We start from the raw sequence: 22869 nt of genomic DNA on the forward strand, positions 1-22869 counted from the left end.
CTTCCTGTTTGGTTGCTTTTTTTTGTGTGTGTCAGTATTGTGTTGTCCAGTGGCAGTGTGGCTGCGTTGACCTTTACCACTGACCTTTACTTTTCTCGTCCTGTGCTTCACTTTTTATTCTAACTGATTTCTCCTCTGTTCCCACCCTCACCATCACCTCACCATCCCTGGTCATCCCTCACCATCCCTTACTCCACCCCCTAAACCTGCTCAACCCTTTCCCATGCGTTCCTCTGGTGTCCTCCATCCTCTCTGCAGGGCGTTTGTGTATTTGAGCAACCTGCTATATCCTGTCCCACTGGTCCACCGGGTGGCGATAGTGAGCGAGAAGGGAGAGGTGAAAGGCTTCCTGCGGGTGGCAGTGCAGGCCATCTCAGGTACGAGCATTTGACACCATATATGGACAAAAGTATTGGGACACCTAGACATTCCACCTACAGGAGCTTTTCTGACATCCCGTTCTAAACCCATAGGCATTATTAATAAGGAGCTGGTCCCCCTCTGCTCTAAGCTCTACCAGCAGCAGCAGGTCTGGAGCTCTGCTGCAGTTACTGAGTCAGTTGGAGGCTTTTCTGCACTCTGCTCTGAGCTCAGCACTCGGCCCTGACCCCGCTCTGTAACTTTACGTGGTCTGACAGACACTCTGTGGCTGAGCTGCTCTCTGTGAGCTGTTCCTCCTAAACTCTTCCACTGTTCAATAATAACACCACTCACAGCTGATGGAGGAAGATCTAGGAGGGAAGGTCTAAATTTCACCAGCTGACTTGTTGTTGTTGGTGCAGCGGTGTCTCCTATTACATACAGAACCAGGCTGGAGTTCAGTGAGCTCTTCAGAACCTCCCGTTCTTTCACTGGTGTGTGGAGGAAAGACAGACTGTAGGGCTAGAGGCTGGATTTTATACACCTGTGGCTGAACCTGTATTCAGCGATTAAGAGGTGTGTCCCAATACTTTTGTCCATATAGTGTAAGTCACCTTCAAGCAGGGGTGTAACAATATGCAGATTTTTCAGCTTTTATGTGTATTATAAATGTCTGAACAGAGCAATGATTGTACTGTATACTACAAAAAATTATTTGGTAATACAATTAAAAGAAAAATTAAATCAGTAAACGCGGCAAATAATTTATTAAAGCCTATTTACCACCCTGTTATTTTAGGCTCATGAATAATTCGTTGAACTCTGTTCTGATTGGCTGGTTTGTGGCACTGCAATGGCTCACAGCAGCCATGTAGCATAATACCATAGCAAATTATAGCAAAATAGTAAATATGAGTGGCTCAGATGGAAACAAAGGACTTATTGTTGGTTAAATTTTCACATATTTTATGGTACTGTGTAGAAATCGTTACACCCACACCTCTGATAATTTATTGTGATTTTTATTTTTATTTTTATTAGTTTGAGGGTTTCCTTATATTTGTAAACTTTCTTCTCAGTGGTGTTGTGTGTTTAATTAGGTTAATTATATGCAAAGAAACTGTTATTAAACTGTTATTATTATTTTTATGAATAATATAAAAATATAAATGTTTATATTATTTATAAAAAACCTCTTAGAGACAGAACGTAAGATTCTGGAACCTGCAGTGTTACTGAAGAGTTCAGGGGTTCCTCAGTAGCTCGTTCTTTTCTCCTCACAGCTGATGAAGAAGCTCCAGATTACGGCTCTGGCGTTCGGCAGTCAGGAACTGCAAAGATCTCTTTCGAGGATCAGCAGTTTGAGAAGGTCTGGGTTTGTTATTCTTCTTCTGAGTGTGTTTTTGTGTGTGTGTGTGTGTGTGTGTGTGTGTGTGTGTGTGCCTTACAACTGCTGAAGCTGCACATTATTAGCTCTATTAGGAGGTCTTTGCTCGGTTGAAACTCTTCTTCTGTATTAATACCGTCATTTCTGAGAGCTGCTGTCGTACAAAATGTGATCGATCAAAGGCAAAAAGCAGAATTTAGTTATTTTAACCCTTTGAAGCCTGAAACATAAAATTATTATTATTAAAAAACATTCCATTCTTATTCTGGCTTCATATACACTTTATATATTTGTATCATAGTTGATACATGAGGAATTTATTACTAACAGCATAAAAAAAACGAAATAAACTATATATGACAAAAAAGTATCATTATATAAAAATAATAATTTCACTTAGAAATATGCATGTATTTTTCTGGTGCAGTGCACAGATAATCCACCAGGGAGCAGAAAATATGTATCTAACTTTATTTTCTTATTGATATAATTAATTACTATTTGTTTAATGTATTATATTATTGTCATACTATATATTATTATAAGTACATTATTTATATAGTATAAGTACATTAATAATATATAGTATAACAATAATATATAATACATTAAACACATAGTATTTAATTATATAAATAAGAAAATAAAGGTTGATACATATTTTACATATTATTATTATTATTATAAGTACATGATTTTAATAAACGTTCATAGGAAGGATTTCTAGGAATGTGAGAACGTCAACAGATTTTGCTCTGATCAGTTTCAGACTGAGTCTTGCTCCGGGGGAATGTCCCACTCCAACACGTCTCAGGAGGAGCTGCGGATCGTAGAGGGGGAGGGACAGAACTCTGACCTGAGTCTGTCAGCTGACGAGGTCAACAACAACACCTGTGCAGGTAAAAAACAAACAAACAAACAAAAAGTATATGACTGCACTTTGCCTGCTCTGTTTGTGTTGGGCTGTTAAAATATAAAAATATTATTTTATATGAATAATTTAAAATATAATAATGAATCTTATATGTTTGCTTTAATTGTAACATAATTGTAATCCACTCAGATTCAGAAAACATGATAAAGAGAAAATATTATATTTAATATATTATATTTAATATAAGTCTCGCCGATTTTCTGCTTCGGGGTGATGTGATGTCCTGCTGTGTTCTCCTGCAGACAGTCCCGATGTTCCTGCTAGCCCTTTGAAGTCTCTGGAGGGCTCAGGAGACATCCTGCAAGAGAAAGCCTTTCAGCACCTGAAGATTGGCAGCACTTTCACCTTCAGAGTGACCGTACTGCAGGCCTCCAGCATCTCCGCCGAATATGCAGACATATTCTGCCAGTTCAAGTGAGTCCCCCCTCCCCCGTCACCTTTCTGTGCACCTCGGTTCATCTCAGTGTGTCTCACCTCCAACCCATCCATGCAAGCCTGCATGATAAAGTGTACCTGAACCATCAAATAATTGCCAGAAAATTACATTTTATTCAAATTCTAATTAACTTCCACAAAATTACATTATAATTCTAATAATCGCCAGAAAATTACATTTTAATCCTAATTTTAAGATAAGATAAGATAAGATAAGATAACCCTTTATTAGTCCCGCAGTGGGGAAATTCTCAGTGTCGCAGCAGAAAGGGATAGCAAGACACTCTGTTACAAAAATGTAGATAAATAATTACCACTATATACACAATATAAATAAGAATTAAAAAAACAATAACAATATTATTTACAGGTTGATGCAAATGACTCTTACTTGCACACATGTGTGTGTGTGTGTGTGTGTGGAGGGGGGGTATTGCACATAGTATTTTTGCATTGAGGGATCTCTGTTCCCTGAACATGTGTGTGTAGTTAAGTATCCACACACACACACATGTGCAAGTAAGAGTCATTTGCATCAACCTGTAAATAATATGTGGTTGGTGTGGCGCAACAGATAACACCACTACCTGCCACTGAGCTACCTCACCATGTGGGAGACTGGGGTTCGATTCCCGGGCTGGGTGACTATGCTGCGCTACACCAATAAGAGTCCTTGGGCAAGACTCCTAACACTACACTGACCCACCTCTGTAATACCAGTGACCTTGTAAGTAGCTCTGGATAAGAGTGTCTGCTAAATGCCATAAATGTGTGTAAATGTGTGTATGTGGTCCGCTGGGAGCACTGCTGGTTGTGGAGTCTGCCGGCAGCAGGAAGGAAGGGCCTGCGATACCCCTCCTTCACACACTTGGGGTAAAGCAGCCGGTCACTAAAGGAGCTGCCCAGTGCTGCCAGAGTCTCATGCATGGGGTGGGAGCTGTTCTCCAGCATGGATGCCAGCTTGGCTGTCATCCTCCTGTCTCCCACCACCTGCACTGGGTCTAAGAAGCACCCCAGGACAGAGCCAGACGGCCCTCTTTATGAGTTTGAGTTTGAGTTTTAAAAACTGCCATAAATGTAAATGTAATGTAAATTTAGAATTAAAATTAAAAAAATTAAAATTAAAAATAAATTTTAATTTTAATTCTAATAATTGCCATAAATTAAATAACACATAGAGGACTTTTATTTTGTATCATACTTGCTACATCAGGAATTTATTACTAACAGCATTAAAAAAAATTCAACTGCATAGGACAAAAATCATTAATCCTTTAATAATCATTAGAATTTATATCTCAAATTTGGAAATATTTGTGTATATGTGTAATTAATATAATTAATTATTAATTATTATATTTACATAATTTAACTGTAAGTGTATTGTCTGTAGGTGTATTGTTTATTTAATGTATTATATTTATATATATGTATACTGTATATATATCATTATTTCTAATTATAATTGTTCAATTCATTATTAAATTAAGTAACTCCTTATTAGAATTAATCATTTAATCACAGTCCTGATGTTGCAGAGGTCTCAAAAGCTCAAATATGATACACTTGTCTTTATCAGGTTATTGATTCAGGACTATTGATCAGTTTTAATTAAAAAGACTTAAAAAAACGACAAATGTACAAGCTATAGAAGATCCTTCAGAAGCTCCAGCTTGTCCTTTATGTCAGTGTGGGTTTGTGGGCTCATGGATTTCTGGTTCATGGTTTCTGTTCTTCCAGCTTCATTCACAGACACGATGAGGCTTTCTCCACCGAGCCCCTGAAAAACACAGGCAGGGGACCTCCACTGGGCTTCTACCACGTCCAGAACGTAAGCAAGACGTCTGTAGCATTTACCTCAGTTACTGGGTTTGTTCCTGTAATCTGTTGTGGGGTATGGCTTTGGGTAGCCTGTAAACAACAACAACAACACAAACAGTTGGTGTTTAGTACCTGTATAACCTGCACAGTAAAAAGTTACTGATGTAACTGAATTGATGCATTATTAGATCTTTTCTAATGTCTGATCTCAAAGGTTTTACTAAAAGTATAAATATATATTATACTTACAGTTTTACAGCCTTTTTTAGTATGTATGGGTTTTTTTTTAGTGGCTGGCTCCTCACAAGAAACAGAAATCTATATAATATAATAATATCATTAAACAGTTGGTAGGAGAACATTAAAACAAGAATATTAGATTAGATTAGATTAGACTTAACTTTATTGTCATTGTGCAGAGTGCAGGTACAGGTACATTTGGCATCCAACCAATCCATTCAAAACACAGTATTAGAATAAATGAGTAATATGAAGGGTTGGGTTATTAATGGTACACAGTTAGCTGAGGTATACATCCTGGATACTACCTTCATAGTACCTGGTTGATGTATGAGTATAAACCCATTGGTGGGCAGCCAACTCCAGCGCCGGGGAGCAGAGAGGGTAAAGGGCCTTGCTCAAGGGCCCAACAGTGGCAGCTTGCCAAGCCTGGGAATCGAACCCACAACCCTGTTATCGATATCCCGGCGCTCTAACCGCTGAGCCACCACTGCCCCTAATTATGCACACCTCAGAAAAATGAAAAGATTAAGAGGCATCTCAAATATCATGCGAATGTCTCCTGTCTCAACTGACCGCTATTAAACCTTTAACCCATGGTTGTGGTATGAGCTGAGACTGTGGTAGAGTAGGTTGGTTCACAGGTGCTGAAGGGGTGGTGGGACTGTTCACTCACTGAAGTCAGACTGAACAGTGTGGTTCTCCTCTGTTATGTGGTTCCAGATTACAGTTGAGGTCACCAGGTCATTTGTGGAGTACATCAAGAGTCAGCCTATAGTTTTCGAGGTGTTCGGACACTACCAGAAGCAGCCCTTCCCTCCTCTGTGTAAAGATCTAATCAGGTGAGCGCTGGAGTCTGGGGTCGGATGAAATGGGTGGCGGTCTGACTGCAGCTCTTTATTTTCATGTATTAATGAAAGTGTGAAGATTGGGGCAGATATGTTGACGTGTGTAAATCTGGCTGTGTTAACAGTCCTCTACGCCCGTCTAGACGCCAGTTTCCCCGGGTGATGCCTTTATCTAAGCCAGGTAAAGCTGTCTGTGCTGGACTTAACGATGCATCGTCTTCTTATTTACTCTTATTATTTCTAAATTATTGCATAAAATACTGTTCTTTTATACATTTCGTATTCTTGTATGATTATCATTATTATTTAGTGCTATTATTATTATTATTATTATTATTAGCAGTAGTAGTAGTAAAAGTAGTATATTCTACTGCTATTATAATAATTATTATTATTTCTAGAATTGCTTCTATTACTACAACTATTACTACTGTTAATATTATTATTATTATTAGTAGTAGTAGTAGTAGTAGTAGTAAAAGTAGTATATTACTTCTACTGCTATTATAATTATTATTATTATTTCTATAATTCTATTACTACAACTATTGCTACTATGACTACTGCTATTATTATTATTATTATTTGTACTATTACTATTATTATGATGATTATTATTATTATTGTTCTATTCTACTATTGTTATTTTTATTATTATTTATTAATTATTGTTGTTCTACGTATTGCATCTACTACTACTATTCTTTTTTCTATTTTCTATCATAACTTTTATTACTACATCTACTACTGCTATTATTATTATTATTATTATTATTATTAATTGTTATTATTACTATTATTCTACTATTACTACTATGATTATTTATAGTAATACTAGTAATAACATTATTATTATTATTATTATTATTATTAATTGTTATTATTACTATTATTCTACTATTACTACTACAATTATTTATAATAATAATACTAACAATAACATTATTATTATTATTATTATTATTATTATTGTTGTTGTTAAGGGCACCCTCTCTACTGTCTCTCACAGTACCAGCCACCAAACTGAGTGCAATGACCCGCTCTTCAGCTGGACCATGTCACTGCAAATATGACCTGATGGCATTCTTCGAGATCTGTGAGCTTGAAGCTAATGGAGAGTAAGTATCTGAGGAGCTGAAAGCATCCGGGCCGGGTCCAGCTGATGACTTTAGCAGTGCTACCCTTCCCTGTGCTTTCATTTCATGACATTCTGTTCTTCCCAGCTACATCCCAGCCGTGGTTGATCACAGAGGAGGAATGCCCTGCCATGGGACCTTCCTGCTACACCAAGTGAGCACCCACCTTATTAATGCCTTATTAATCCACAGTGACCACACTTCAGGTCCTCAATCCCATTACTGAACATGATATTAGTTACACTGTAGTTACTGTAGTGACTGTAGTTATTGTAATTACTGTAGTTACTGAAGTGACTGTAATTATGGTAGTGATTGTAGTTACTGTGGCTACTGTAGTGACTGTAGCTACTGTAGAAACTGTAATTACTGTAGTTACAGTAGTGACTATAGTTACTGTAATTACTGTAGTGACTGTAGTTACAGTAATTACTGTAGTGACTCTAGTGACTGTAATGACTGTGGTGACTGTAATGACTGTAGTGACTGTAGTTATTGTAGTTACTGTAGTGACTAATTACGGTTGTGACTGTAGTTGCTGTAATTACTGTAGTTACTGTAGTGACTGTAGTGACTGTAGTTACTGTAATTACTGTAGTGACTGTAATGACTGTGGTGACTGTAGTTACTGTAGTGACTGTAGTTACTGTAATTACTGTAGTGACTGTAATGACTGTGGTGACTGTAGTTACAGTAGTGACTGGTGACTGTAATTACTGCAGTGACTGTAATTACTGTGATTACTGTAGTGACTAATTACTGTAAGTACTGTAGTTACTGTAGTGACTGTAGTTACTGTAATTACTGTAGTGACTGTAATTACTGTGGTTACTGTAGTGACTGTAGTTACTGTAATTACTGTAGTGACTGTAATGACTGTGGTGACTGTAGTTACAGTAGTGACTGGTGACTGTAATTACTGCAGTGACTGTAATTACTGTGATTACTGTAGTGACTAATTACTGTAAGTACTGTAGTTACTGTAGTGACTGTAATTACTGTAGTGGATGTAATTATTGTAGTTACTGTAGTGACTGTAATTACTCTAGAAACTGTAATTACTTATAAGTACTGTAATTACTGTAGTTACTGTAGAGACTAAGTACTGTAATTACTGTAGTTACTGTAGTGACTGTAGTGGCTGTAGTTACTGTAGTTACTCCATAATAAGCCTTAAGACGAATCACTGAGCAATACGCTTGCAGTCTGAGTGGTTGGTTCTTGCGGGTGTTCCTCATACGATCAACGTATTTCTACAGGGCATCCAAAGAAGAATCACAGTCACTATAGCCCATGAAACGGGCAGCGACATTGAATGGAAGGAGGTTAAGGAGCTGGTCATTGGTGAGTGGCTTCAGTTCTCACATCAAAGCATCTTCTCCTGAGGTTCTCAAGCTTCAGAGATGCATGCTGCCAGTAGTGGTACATTTGCCAACCCATTGGCAACAACCTAACAACCACAGTAGTAACAAAACCATAGCAACTGCCCAAAAACCACAAAGCAACAACCCTGCAACCACAAAGCAACACTATAGCACCCATCTAGCAACATCTTAGCAACACCATAGCAACCACCTGATATACTATAGCATCCACTTAGAAATATCATAGTAATCACCTGGGATACTGTAGCACCACTTGGGATACCATAGCGACCACTTACTAACACCATAGCAACCAAACAAATTATTATAGCAACCCACCACCTAGCACCATACTATGTCAATCATTTGGCAACACCATAGCAACCACCTGGGATACCATAGCAGCCGCTTGGGATGACATGGCAACCACTTAGCAACACCATAGCAACCACTTGGTATATTATAGCATCCAGCTTGCAATCTATTTACCTCCATAAACACTTTAGCAACCACTTAGCAACACCATAGCAACCAATTGGTATATTATAACATCCAATTAGCAATCTATCTATAGCAATCTTTGCCTGGAGGACATTTCCAGGCAGTTGGAACAATCAGTATCCTAAGGGAGGATAGCTCCCTTAGCTTCCGGACCTGGATTTACCACCTAGAGATGACTCAGCACGTCGTCTTGTCTCTCTCAGGACGGATCCGTAACACACCCGAGGCAGATGAGACCATCATTGACCCAAACATCCTCTCCCTCAACATCCTGTCTGCTGGCTCCTTCAGGCCCTCATATGACGACAGGTATATAGAAGACTATATCTCCACCGTCACCTTTTTCACTTTTCTCCATAATCTAAATCTGGCAGCTGGTCTTTACGCTGTCCTGCAAATTCAGGATAAATGGACCAATAGAAATGCTCCAAAATGACCTGGAATTAAATCTTTCTACATTGACTTCCATTAAAAGATCAGAAGGTTTTTCCCTCCTCCTGTAAAATTGTTCATTTGTGACAGTGACCATCTGCCATAACCTTAATTAAGAGCTGAGTTTATGACAAACCAACACACAAACGATCTTCCCTGCTATTCCTAAATAATGTTTATTTATTTATTTTTTGCTGATTTTAATACGATAATTTCTTATTTACAGCCTTTTTAAAGTTATAATGTTGTATTTCTTCTCTCTAACCATCTGAACTTTGAGCTTTCTAACCAGCTAATAATTCTCTAACACTGTAACCCTCTCACTTTTTCCTCTCAGTGTGTCCCTGGGAATTGATCATAGGTATTCTTTCCTTTTTCTTTATTGGCTACTTTTTCAATTACATCCCTGTAATTGTTTACAGGACTAACAGTAACATTGCACCAAGCTTGATGTTCATATTCTTTATTTTTTATGTATTTATTATATAAATTTTTCTTTGTATCTCTTTGGGCCGGCCTGCAGGACGTTTTACCGTTTTGAGGCAGCGTGGGACAGCTCCATGCACAACTCTCTCCTGCTGAACCGGGTCACACCTTACGGAGAGAAAATCTACATCACCCTCTCAGCTTACTTAGAGGTGAGCAGAGTTGCCTGACCATCGGGCCGAGTGTTATTCACTTCTCCAGAAGCGCAGACTGTTTGGGTGATGTTGGGCTACTGTGTTAAAACATCTGTGCTAAAACATCTGTGCTAAAACATCTGCACTTAATTCATTTTAATGCAATTTTTAAATACGTTTTGCTTATTTCTCTGTAATGCTGATTCAGGTGGATGATGGCAATATTTCTTCAATTGATAAACCATCATGTATTGACATTGTAACGCTCCAGACAAAGTCAGATGCTCGCAGATGTAAAAGAGGTGTAAAAGAGGCTTTACTAACAGATACACAATCGAAAAAATGTGTAGTAGTCACCCCAATATATATATATATTCTTATTTAGTTTCGTTTTGATTTAGTTTAGTATTTTTGATTTTCTATTATTTTATATAAATCAAAATTCATTCAGTTTTATCCTGTTTGTATAAGAGCAGACATTTATTTGTCTAAGTATTTTACTGTCAGCTGTGTGACTGTGTGTGTGTGTATGTATGTGTGACTTACAAAAACACACACTCAGAGAGATGATGTATTTAGATCAGACAGAGGAGCGTCTGATCTCAGCTGGATTGAGGGTAAATGTAAGTTGGGGTGAAGCAGTGTAATACAGTAAGAGCAGGAACCCAGCCTCATTCTGCAGGACTTACAGACCCAAAAATAGAAAGCTTACACTAATAGCCCCTACTATCCAGTACAGCTCCTGATACTCAGGGTATTCCTCAAGGCTCTATTCTTGGCCCACTGCTATTTACTATCTGTATCTGTCCCCTAGGAGGCTAATCTGTCATCACAGCCTCAAATTTCATTGGTATTCTGAAAACACAACATGTTTGACACTCAACTTTACCTCAGCATCAACCCCATGTGTAACACTATATTTTATGGAATACAGTTATTAATATTTGGGGTGTTTTAAGCTCTTTTGCTTTGTTCTGCAGGTCTTGCAGCGTTCGCTCAGATGTTAAGCTCTCTAATCCCCTTCACTTTCCCCCAGATGGAGAACTGCTCCCAGCCCACAGTCATCACCAAGGACTTCTGCATGGTGTTTTATTCCAGAGACGCGAAGCTTCCTGCATCCCGCTCCATCCGTAACCTCTTTAGCACTGGAGTCCTCAGACCGTCTGAGAGGTGTGGCCCGTCTGTCAACAGCGTGTCAGTCACGATGATACAAATACATTGCTGACAACAAGGGAACCACAGCAATCCACTGGCAACACCCTAACAGCCACAGTAGTAACGAAACCATAGCAAAAACCACAAAGCAACACCCTTGCAACCACCATACAACACCATAGCAACCCATCTAGCAATGTCTTAGCAACACCTGAGATACCATAGCATCCACTTAGGTAAAATCATAGTACTCACCTGGGATACTGTTGCACCACTTGGAATACCATAGCAACCACTTACTAACACCATAGCAACCAACTGGTATACTATAGCAGCCACCTAGCAACACCATAGCCACCAAACAAATTATTATATCAACCCACCACCTTGCACTATACTATATCAATCATCTGGCAACACCATAGCAACCACCTGGGATACCATAGCAGCTGCTTGGGATGACATGGCAACCACTTAGCAACACCATAGCAACCACTTGGTATATTATAGCAATCTATTTACCTCCTACAAACACTTTAGCAACCACCCAGCAACACAATAGCAACCACCTTGCAAAACAGTAGCAATTACCTAACACTACTAGATAGTACATACCTAGAACATCTATGTAGTAGCCTGAAATGCCATAGCAACAACATAGCAACAGCATGGCAAAAAACAGTTTTACCCTAGTGATCCCATGGCAACAGCCTAGAAACTGCCTTTTATTCATTAAATGACATGAATTATTTGTACTGTGTGAAACTAATGTAAAATCCTGTAGTGATAGGAGTGTAATTATGTAGTGTTTGATGTTAACAAACAAATATAGACTTAAAAACAACATTAAACTCATTTACAGATCCTGGTCTTTTGGCTGTGAATGTAGGAATAGGCTTAATCTCCTTTATAAGCTGCCATATGAGACCAAACACTGATAATCTGGGTGTTTCTGTTTTTCAGTAATCGTGTGACTGGAGTTTATGAGATCAGCCTGTGTCACCTGGCAGATGCTGGGAGTCCAGGTAAGAGATTAGACAAAAGAATCAGTGTAATCTCTTTTCTGATCTGTTCTTGTGTTTCAAATCAACTTATTTAATTAATGGCATTACAGACATAAAAATAGAAAGCTTACAGTAATAGCCACTACTATCCAGTACCGCTCCTGTTACTCAGGGTGTTCCTCAAGGCTCTATTCTTGGCCTACTGTTTTTTATTATCTGTATCTGTCCCCTAGGAGGCTAATCTGTCATCACAGCCTCAAATTTCATTGTAATTCTAAATAAACTCACAATTTTTGCCACTCAATTTGACCTCAGCATCAAACCCATGTGTAACACCTGATTTTAAGAAGTACAGTTATTAATATTAGGGGTGTATGAAGCGCTTTTGCTCTGTTCAGTATCAGACATTTCTAAGTTATGTATTCACAATGCTTTAAACTTTAATCATCACACACTTTATTAGTGCATAATTGACGGTCTGTTATTGTACATGTTATTTATGTGTATTCAGCAAATCATCGATTGATGTGGGGTCTAGATAGTGGCAGGTTTATTGCTGTCTGTGAGTTTATTGAGTTAATAAGAGATCAGCAGTCATGAATACATCATGAAGTGTTCCATATTATAAAGTGAGGTTCTACTCTTCACTAATTACAGACAAAAAAGCACCAGATAAGTATTTATTGGGTCAATTTGCATAAAATTCAAAAGTCAATATTGATCTATTAAATCAATATTGAGTAAATCACCCAAAAGTGCTTCAGTTCACCTCTGGGTTTTGCTGTTTTTGTTCTGCAGGCATGCAGAGGAGGCGTCGACGGGTGCTGGACACCTCAGTAGCGTACGTCAGAGGGGAGGAGAACCTGGCTGGCTGGAGGCCACGCAGTGACAGCCTCATTTTGGACCACCAGTGGGAGCTGGAGAAGCTCAGTCTTCTGCAGGAGGTGCTGTTTCTCTACAAAAAACAACAACAAAGTTTAAACTGGCCCAAATGTAGACAGTCAGCTATGATACATGTCTATATTGGTAGTTTGGGTACAAGGTGGAAGCGTATACCCACCAATTACCTCTGTGCAAACTTCACATGTCCAGGAGCGGGCGCTCAGATTTGTATTTTGTACATTGCACTCCACAACTGTAGGGGGAGCCCAGTAGCAAAAAATGCAAATTCCTGGCAATTCAGTTTCACTCCACTGCAGTAAATAACCACCAACCCCTCCCCCTTCATGAACGGCTATACACATGCATTTCTGGACAGTGTGAGAGCTGCAGAAGCTTGATCTGAAGATGGAGCAGCATGTTGGCTGAGGTGGTAGAGTAATACTACAGGATTTTACACTAATATGACTCTATGGGTTCTGCAGCGTTACACAGCAGCAGTTCTGGAGAGAGGTTCTCCTCCTGCAGCTCCACCACCAAACCTCCATATAGTGCAGTAGCAGCAGCAGCGTTCTGGCCCGGAGTGGGAATGACGGAGACACCGTTCTCCCTGTTCAGTTCAGTCAGTGGAGCGTCAGCAGGACTCTGTAGGCCTACACTATGTTGGCTTTGAGTAACCGTGTTGTGTGTGTGTGTGTGTGTGCAGGTTGAGAAGACGAGGCACTACCTGCTGTTGAGAGAGAAGCTGGAAGCCTCTCTGCTGTTCGGTCAGGACTCTCTGTGCAGTAAAGACTTGATGGAGTCTCCAAAAGCCCTCAGCCCCTGCCCCAACCCTGCAGGCAGCCTGGGCCTGGACAGCCCCAACGAGAGGCAGAAGGAACTGGCTGCCAAGGTGACAAACGGTGTCCTCCCATCACTCACTGAGCAGAGTTCGAACCCGTATTATATGAGTACTATGAGTCATTTGCATAGACGAACGGCTGCTTCAGGCCTACTGTGACATGATTGTGGGTGAAAGTGGTGACCTAACTCACCTCCTCCCTCCTCCACAGTGTCTGCGGCTGCTCATGCACACCTTCAACAGGCAGTACAGCCAGGTGAGCAGCAGTGCCAGTGAGAGCAAGGTGAGACTTTACTGCTTCAGCTTCCCCAACTGCAGGCCTCGCCTCATCCCTCCATTCATACAGAGCGGCTCTCTATCCGCCCTTCCTCTCTGCATCCTCCAGATAGAGCATCCTCCAGATATCTCCTTCTCTCTTTCTCTCGCTCGTACAGAGCGGCTCCCCCTCGCTCTTCTGCTCTGACAGAGCGCTCTGCCTCTGCCTGCTCTGCCTCCCTGCCTCATTCAGAATGGCCTCATCCATTAGTTCACTGTAAACGAAACGATGGACTGCAGCCTCACGCCTCTCTCATTCGCTCATTTCGAGTAGAGTCGCTCTAGGCCTTGTTCTCCCACCCCTTAGTCACTGAGACCAGCTGCAAGTCCCTTTGCCTGCCTGCCTGCCTGCCATTCCTAGCCTGCCATGATTACTGTTGTAGTTGTTTTGAGGGTAAGCTCAGACCTCCTCTGAATACGACCTTACTGCTGGATCAGTGATCTGATGGCTTCATGCTTCATGGAGTCAACTGTTTTTGACTGTGTGTGTGTGTGTGTGTGTGTGTGTGTGTGTTAGCTTTCGGAGATGTCAGCGTCTCTGCTGAGAGATGGCTCCTCCTCTACTTTGAGCACACTCACTCCGTCCACTACCTGCCCATCACTGGTAGACGGTCACTATTGCAGCCCTGACCTCAGGTCAGTTTGCAGTTTTGCTATGCTATGAAATTGCTATTGATAAAATATTTGGTGATGTCATTCAGTATGTTAAACATGTGTGTGTGTGTGTGTGTGTGTGTGTTCTACAGAAACATAGAGGCTCATTCTGGGGCCTCCAGCCCTGATCTGGATCCATTCAGCCCTGAGGAAAGAAAGCCCAGGACCTGTACCTTCGTCCCTAACATCCAGGAGATCCGTGTCAGGTACTGACCCTAAACCCCAGGACAAAGCGTAGTCTCCAGAGTAGAGCTGACACCAAACCTCTGATCTCTGAGTGTTTACCTGCTCAGTAAAACATTAAATATCAGAATAAACACTAATAATAATATCACTCCTACAGAAAGTGGTGGTGGTTCTCCATCACTGTGTTCATCATTAGAACATCTCCAAAGTTCTCCTCATGGAGTCTAGTATTATTTAGAGTTCTCCTCAGATCAACACCTGGTTTGGTGGTAAATCAGGGCTTAATGATGGTAAATCAGGTGAGCTGCTGCTGCTGCTGCTGCTGCTGCTGATGATGATGATGGAGTTGAACACATCTTCCACGCTGTTCTGGCTGGACTGGGGGGCGTCCAGGAGAACCCTGGAGGAACCGAGCTCTGTTCTTCAGACTGGCTTACCGACTAAGATCTCACTAGAAGCTCTTGTTTCTCCTTTTTCTCGAATCTTGACCTTTTGCCCTTTCCTTGGCAGTCCCATTGTGTCCAAGAAGGGTTACCTGCACTTCCTGGAGCCGCACACCTCTGGCTGGGTGAAGCGCTACGTGGTGGTGCGACGGCCCTATGTCTACCTGTACCGCAGTGAGAGGGACAGCGTGGAGAGAGCGGTCATTAACCTGTCCTCTGCACAGGTGGAATACAACGAGGACCAGCAGACCATGCTGAGGGTAAGAGTCTAACTCGACAGAAACAGATCAAATTGATCATCAATCCATACAGAGCTGATCCGCAAAATCATCAGTAAATGAGCTGCAGCTGAAACTGATCAATACAGTGTCAGCGGTTTAGTCTGTGGCTCCACCCCCTCAGTCTGTTTAGTGTTTATTCCCATCTGCAGGTTAGAACCCACCCCCAGACTGGGAGGCTTTTGACAGTGGATCTCTGAGCCCTTGCTGGGATTGGAACTGATTATCTCCTCAGACTTGATCAGCAGCAGTTAGACCGTAGGGCCGGTCTAGAGCTGTGAAATTCCACTCTATAAAAACCCAGTTCTGAGTAAATTTACCATCCCTTCTTTCTCAGACTCAGAAATGGACACGCCTTCACAGCTCTAAAGTGGAGCAACTGTCTAACTTCCTGCTTGTGAAGAGATTTAGGAGATCATAAGCTCAAATCCCCTCAACGCCACAGCCCTTCATAATCAGGAGTCTTACAATAGGAAGCCCTCCCCTGATGTGATAGGGGGCGCTCTAACTTGAAGATGGGAATAAGTAACAGTAAACAGATTAATGGGGCGGAGCCACAGAATAAATGATTTTGAGGAACAGCTCAGTATGGATTGTTTATAGAAATGTGAAGTCAGAAAAAAACACTGTAAAATTGGATACTGCATCAGTTTAAATGAGACTAATTTTAAATTTGATACAGTATTTGTGGGGGGGGGTTGTGGGGGGGGTGTCAAAATAATATATGCCTCATACCTTACCTACATCCTTTAAACCACCAAATAATTGTATTATACTGTATAAACTGATTTCCTTATGAAACTGTGTGTGTTTGTGTTTGTCTGCAGACCCCGAACACATTTGCTGTTTGCACTGAGCACCGTGGCATTCTTCTGCAGGCCAGCAATGACAAAGAGATGCATGACTGGCTGTACGCCTTCAACCCACTGCTGGCTGGAACCATCAGGTAAAACCATTGCCTGACCTGATTTAAATAATAAAGCAATAAAATCTAGATGAAACACACTGTGAAGGGGGGCTAACTACTAGCATGCTAGCTAATACAATCGAAGGGGGATCAGCTCGACTGGCTAACTAGTAGCATGATAGCTAATACAGTCAAACGGGGATCTGCTCGACTGGCTAACAAGTAGCATACTAGCTACATCGGCTGGCTAACGTATTGGGTCCTAAATGGTCCTTCTGTAAGATGACGTCAGAGGGGATAGGATGTGTCCAGAGGATAGGATGTGTCTGGAGGATAGGATGTGTCCGGGGGGATAGGATGTGTTTGGGGGGGATGGGATGTGTCTGGGGGGATGGGATGTGTCTGGGGGGATAGGATGTGTCTGGGGGGATGGGATGGGATGTGTTCAGGGGGATAGGATGTGTTCAGGGGGATAGGATGTGTCCGGGGGGATGGGCTGGGATGTGTCCGGGGGGATGGGCTGAGATGTGTCCGGGGGGATGGGCTGGGATGTGTCCGGGGGGATGGGATGGGATGTGTCCGGGGGGATGGGATGTGTCCGGGGGTATAGGGTGGGATGTGTCCGGGGGTGTAGGATGGGATGTGTCCGGGGGTATAGGGTGGGATGTGTCCGGGGGTGTAGGATGGGATGTGTCCGGGGGTATAGGAAGGGATGTGTCCGGGTGGGATAGGATGTGTCCGGGGGGATAGGATGTGTCCGGGGGGATAGGATGTGTCAGGGGGTATAGGGTGGGATGTGCCCGGGGGTGTAGGATGGGATGTGTCCGGGGGGATGGGATGTGTCTGGAGGATAGGATGTGTTCAGGGGGATGGGATGTGTCCGGGGGGATGGGATGTGTCTGGCGGGATAGGATGTGTCTGGGGGGATGGGATGTGTCCGGGGGGATGGGGTGGGATGTGTCCGGGGGGATAGGATGGGATGTGTCCGGGGGGATAGGATGTGTCCGGGGGGATAAGATGTGTCCGAGGGGGGATAGAATGTGTCTGGAGGATAGGATGTGTCTGGGGGGGATAGGATGGGATGTATCCGGGGGGATAGGATGTGTCCGGGGGTGTAGGATGGGATGTGTCCGGGGGGAGAGGATAGGATGTGTCCGGGGGTGTAGGATGGGATGTGTCCGGGGGGGGAGGATTTCTAACATTTAGTATTTCTGTATTTCTGTTTTTCTAGATGACCAATTTGTCTGTTCTCTCTCTTTCCTCTCAGATCTAAACTCTCCAGGAAAAAAACAGCTCAGATGAGGATGTGAGAGAAGAAGGGTCTGAGAATAAACAGAAAACCGACAGGCTCCTGTGGTGTAAATAGATCATGTGAAGCGCGCCCCCTGCCTGCCACCCTTAATACTGCCTCCTGCCTGTCTCTGCACCCTCCCTATCATGTGTGTGTGGTGTATGTATGAGCACATGGGTGTATGCAAGTGTGTGTGTGTGTGTATGGCAGACCCGCTTTAGCAAAGTGATAACTCAGTTCATAAGTACTGTAACTCTCCATGATTTAACCCCTCTATACAATTACTGCTTATTAGTGATAATGATAGGAAAGCAGCTGCGTACAGAAAAGCCCCGGCTGTGAGATGTAGAGGGCTTGGCTGCTGTGTAAAATGCGATGCCGTGCTCCGTTTCGTGTGTGTGCTTCCGCAGGTTAGATGTCAAAGTGCTTTTTCCCTGAGCTTCTCTAGAGTCCTGTTGTTTTGATCACACCACTGCACAGCGAGACGGCACAGAGCTGCTTCACGCTCTGAGTGGAGCTGGACAGTAGGACCGCTTACAGGACAGGGCTTAAATATTCAGCCTGATAAAGGATCTGATATCATGGCAACAATCAAGTCTTTAAACCATCTTTAGCATTTTTATTAACATGAAAATTATATTGACGTTAATCCTTATGTTTATTTATCACTAATATTATTGTTTTATGGGACGTGCTTTTTTCACATTGCACTTTCAAGTCTGAGCTTTGATCATTCATAAAGCCTTGTAGCGCTTAATATTGTAGTAATTACCCAATAATGTAATAACATCTGGAAAAACAATACAATTAAACTCAGATTTACTAACTTGCCTAATAAGGTAAGTGACCATGTAATGTCATTCTTACCAATAGTTTTGGTTATTTATTAAATGTTTAGGTTGATACCTAATTTACATTATTGGGAATTTAGTAATTTATTACAATATTGTTACATTTTGGGAATAATTACATTATTAGGACATATTACAATTTTAAGCATTACAAACCTGATTTAATGACATACCTAATAATGTAATACAGAGTGTCTCATTTCCTTTAATAATATAATACATTATTACATTATTCGGTTGTATTACATTTCTTAAATTATTTAGCTATTTATTTTGAAATTATTATTATTATGACCAGAGAATCCTGCTTATTAACTTAGTCAGTAATGTAATAACTTGCCTAATAATGTAATACAGGGTCCTGACCATTAGTGTAACACAACTGTAGTTAAGTGTTAAGTGCAGTGTTACATTTCTAGGATTATTACATTACTGGGAATTATTTTTTATTAATTGTGCACGTAACATGGTCAATAATATAATAACTTAAAAAAAGAGTCTTATATCATAAATAACAATATTGGAAATTTATTCCATTTTCATTTTCACAATTCTAGGATCATTACACTATTGGGAAATATTACAATATTAACTGCGACAAACCCGAAATACTTAACCATAAATGAATTGTTAATTTGCACAGTTTTGAGTCATGGCTGCTAATTTACACCTGACCTCCCTTAATTTTATTCTATTCTATTTCATGTATGCACACTTCTAAGCATTTTCACTGACAGATTGATGATTGATTACAGCACCAGATTAATGGAATATTTAGGGTTATATCACATTCTAATAATAACCATAATATCAGTAGGATCTAGAATGTCAGAAATTGAGATATTGAACTAGATAATGAGAGCAGTTTATCACTGATGGCATGTTTCCTGCTTGCTTGGCCTTCACACTGACCCTGTAGATCATATCCACCTGTACTGAAGGATATAACTGAGACGACCTCTCTCCTGATGGGTCACCGTGTGCAGTGATTAGCATAATCGATCGTTCACCCAGGTCTAAATTCAGTGTTGCTTTTGGAATGGAAACCTGTTGATTGTCTGATTTATCGGTATACTCTAGACTATTCTGACGGAGACTATTCTCACTCCACACACCAGAGCCTGCTGTGTGCTGAGATAAGGACGATGCCTACACTTCAGAGATGTTCTACCATTGGCCTTTCCACTGATGATGCTCATTCAGGCAAAACCTGCCTGTGTGTAGGGTAGTGTTGTGGTGGAGAATGACCAGCCAGTCGTTCATCACAGCTGCCAGATCTACTTGCTTTGGATGGCAGGAGTTTGGAGGAGGTGTGTGCCTTGGGCCAGCCAACCCGTAGAGCACGGACCTCCCCACCCTCACACAAGCAGGTTTTAAAGATTGAGAAGCTGCCTGACGTGGGTATCAATACATCTGCGGTGAGAAAACGGCCCACATCAGCAAACCGTCAGATTCTTTTAGCCAAATGAGAAATGAGAGGACTCGTTCTGTTGACTTTGAAGGACTTCTGGCGATGCCTCTCGGTGCTGCGATCAAGTACTGTCCATTCCTTTCTGTTTGGTCCATTTGATAAAGCTCTGTATGTGACAGCATGCTGTATATAGATATTCGACTGTTTAAAGCTAATGCATTGAAGCTCATTTACCTCCCTGCAGTATATCAGTAGCATCTACATAAGACTACTAGTTAGAGCAGATTATATTGTATTACTTTGTTGGGCTGAGGAACCTCGTTCTCCAGAACCTCCTCGGCCCGCTGAAAGATCCAGGAGTGCAGTATATCAGCACATTACAGAACATCGGCATCCTAGGACATATTGTAGACGAGCAGGATATCTGGCGGTTGTTTTTAAATACTGTAAGTGGTGTCTCCCTCTCTCTCTCTCTCTCTCTCTCTCTCGTCATCTTCCTTCCTGCTCTCAGTGGACCATGTTAATACTTTAAGATGCAGAACATCCTAAACCTGAACCTCCTTCCTTCACGAGTTCACTCACTCTGATTTTGCAGCGTGAAGCGATGCTCCAGGGCACGTCCTGCAGACTAAGGTGCATCTCCTGTAACTGCTTCTGCATCTCTGCTGTGTATATAAACCAAACTGTGGACGGTCTGGTGCGCAGGTGTAACCTCTTTATACCGTGAGTGGGTAGACTGTAGTGTCTGTAATGTCTGTGGACACTTAACACTTTGTTGGACGTGAAATAAATGTGCGACACCAATGTCATAAAGCCGCCTCTGCCTCCTTCCGTGCGTCTCGTCATGCGTCATGAGTGTGTTGTCTGATTACGATTACCTGAAGCCGCTCTAGGGTAGCGCAGCCTGGCTGACCGCCCTCCAGATTTGTGCTTGCACACTCTCCAGATATCCTCCAGATGTTCATACCAAATACACAATATGGACAAAAGTATTGGGACGCCTTAAAAACGGTATTAAAAAAAGTTGATCCTGCTTTTATTGGAGTAACTGTCTCTACTGTGAGGACTGCTGTGAGGTCAGGATGTTGGATAGATTATCACCACCCCGCATCATCCATACCAACTCCTCAAGTCATCTTATTCAAAAGTACTGGAAGGGGCACCAACCAAGCCACCTAGCTGTCCCTGACAGACTACTGATAAAGGCTCAGTTATGCTCAACGTTGAATATGGATGCAGATTAATTTCATCCATGCTAAATAGCAAATGATTCAGGTGAGACACAAGAGAGCCTGGCCACTAGCTGTTTATCCTGTTGTGTCAGCAAATGACTGCAGAAGTGCCGGTGGGTGCCCATGAGCAGGTTCTTAGTGAATGGGGGTGAATGGCTAAAAACCCAAAGTTAAAAAATTGTCTAACCACTTGTCCAGTATCCTCCTTTAATGTTGGGAATGAGATGTAGATTTAGTATTTCACTAAAAAAAATCTAATTCCAATCAAATTTAAAATGTATTTATTTATTATTTATTAAAATTGTATCTATTGCACTTTTCACAACGAATGTTTTCACAAAGCAGCTTCACAGACAAACGGACTTCAGACCTTCATAACTGGCAAATGATATGTAGCAACACATTCACTCTGATCCAACACAACATACACATACATACAGGACACATACATCACTCCCCATAAAGCACCTGATGGGCCTCTCAGACACCAACACCTGTACACACTGTCCAGCACAATAGATGACCACTATCATGGATTCTGGAACTGTGCCCCCCCAGACAGTTTTGGTCGCCATGGTCATGGGAGAGCTATCCAAGATCCTCAGCTTCAGCATCCCACTCTCCCACACACTGTAGCTTAAAGCTTTGTGACTTTTCCTCTCTACCAACCCCAAAACATCTGCATACATTCATCCTTGTTTCTACAAAAGTGGCAAAAATCATTTTACTCAACAGGAAAGACCGAACAAAGTGAATAAATAATGAATAAATAATAAATTTACCAGTACATTTACCATGAAAGATCATATCAATAACTACAACAACGTCTGGTCCCCAGTCTTGCCATTTATCCAGAGCTGATCCCTCCACTTCAACTCAATTATTTGTTTATTTATTTATATATATATATATTTGATCTTTTATTGCTCAATACTTTACAATTACAATTACAATGACACACCCTATCTGTTGTCCTGTCTTGTCGTACATTGTTCATTTGTTTGTGGAACTGTGATCCTGTATCTGTGCACAAATAAAAAAAAATAAAAATAAAAAAGCAGCTTTACAGAGATCCAGGTTCGAGCCCCTTCTGAGTGAGCCAGTGGCAGGAAAGACTCCCTCAGGTGGAGAGGAAAAAACCTTAAAATGAACCAAGGCTCAAATGGGGAACCCGTCCTTCACTGGATATTAAGAATGAAAAACAACAGTGAAACTAAACTGAATTATGAATATTCATAAAAGATGAAAACCTGGGTGAGAAATCACACCTCTATTTTTTTCCATCTGTCTACAGCAGCCATGTTTTGGACAGTAGAGATGCCAGCAGTCCTGCAACTGAGAGCT

At 41.4% G+C, this 22869-nt stretch overlaps 1 protein-coding gene across 7 annotated transcripts in view; it reads left to right on the forward strand.

The window, feature by feature from the left end:
• The window catches only part of kif1ab (kinesin family member 1Ab), a 58190-nt gene extending 37084 nt beyond the window's left edge, over nucleotides 1-21106 (forward strand). For 4 of the 7 annotated variants that reach the window (XM_072691339.1, XM_072691340.1, XM_072691341.1 and 1 more), the window contains 23 exons: nucleotides 259-377; nucleotides 1644-1729; nucleotides 2511-2646; nucleotides 2924-3095; nucleotides 4857-4947; nucleotides 5901-6019; nucleotides 6151-6206; nucleotides 7035-7143; nucleotides 7249-7315; nucleotides 8421-8505; nucleotides 9230-9335; nucleotides 9796-9819; nucleotides 9982-10096; nucleotides 11115-11248; nucleotides 12197-12258; nucleotides 13036-13181; nucleotides 13823-14008; nucleotides 14169-14240; nucleotides 14790-14908; nucleotides 15019-15132; nucleotides 15623-15815; nucleotides 16661-16779; nucleotides 18008-21106. In XM_072691339.1, the coding sequence (XP_072547440.1) occupies nucleotides 259-377; nucleotides 1644-1729; nucleotides 2511-2646; nucleotides 2924-3095; nucleotides 4857-4947; nucleotides 5901-6019; nucleotides 6151-6206; nucleotides 7035-7143; nucleotides 7249-7315; nucleotides 8421-8505; nucleotides 9230-9335; nucleotides 9796-9819; nucleotides 9982-10096; nucleotides 11115-11248; nucleotides 12197-12258; nucleotides 13036-13181; nucleotides 13823-14008; nucleotides 14169-14240; nucleotides 14790-14908; nucleotides 15019-15132; nucleotides 15623-15815; nucleotides 16661-16779; nucleotides 18008-18050 (2473 nt within the window). In that variant the 3' untranslated portion in view covers nucleotides 18051-21106. The remainder of the gene's footprint in view (nucleotides 1-258; nucleotides 378-1643; nucleotides 1730-2510; nucleotides 2647-2923; nucleotides 3096-4856; nucleotides 4948-5900; nucleotides 6020-6150; nucleotides 6207-7034; nucleotides 7144-7248; nucleotides 7316-8420; nucleotides 8506-9229; nucleotides 9336-9795; nucleotides 9820-9981; nucleotides 10097-11114; nucleotides 11249-12196; nucleotides 12259-13035; nucleotides 13182-13822; nucleotides 14009-14168; nucleotides 14241-14789; nucleotides 14909-15018; nucleotides 15133-15622; nucleotides 15816-16660; nucleotides 16780-18007) is intronic. The other 3 variants (XM_072691345.1, XM_072691342.1, XM_072691344.1) reach the window with 1 other exon arrangement.
• Nucleotides 21107-22869: the final 1763 nt, after the last annotated feature.

Source organism: Salminus brasiliensis, chromosome 11 (assembly GCF_030463535.1).
Source record: "Salminus brasiliensis chromosome 11, fSalBra1.hap2, whole genome shotgun sequence".
Classification (NCBI taxonomy): Eukaryota; Metazoa; Chordata; class Actinopteri; order Characiformes; family Bryconidae; genus Salminus; species Salminus brasiliensis.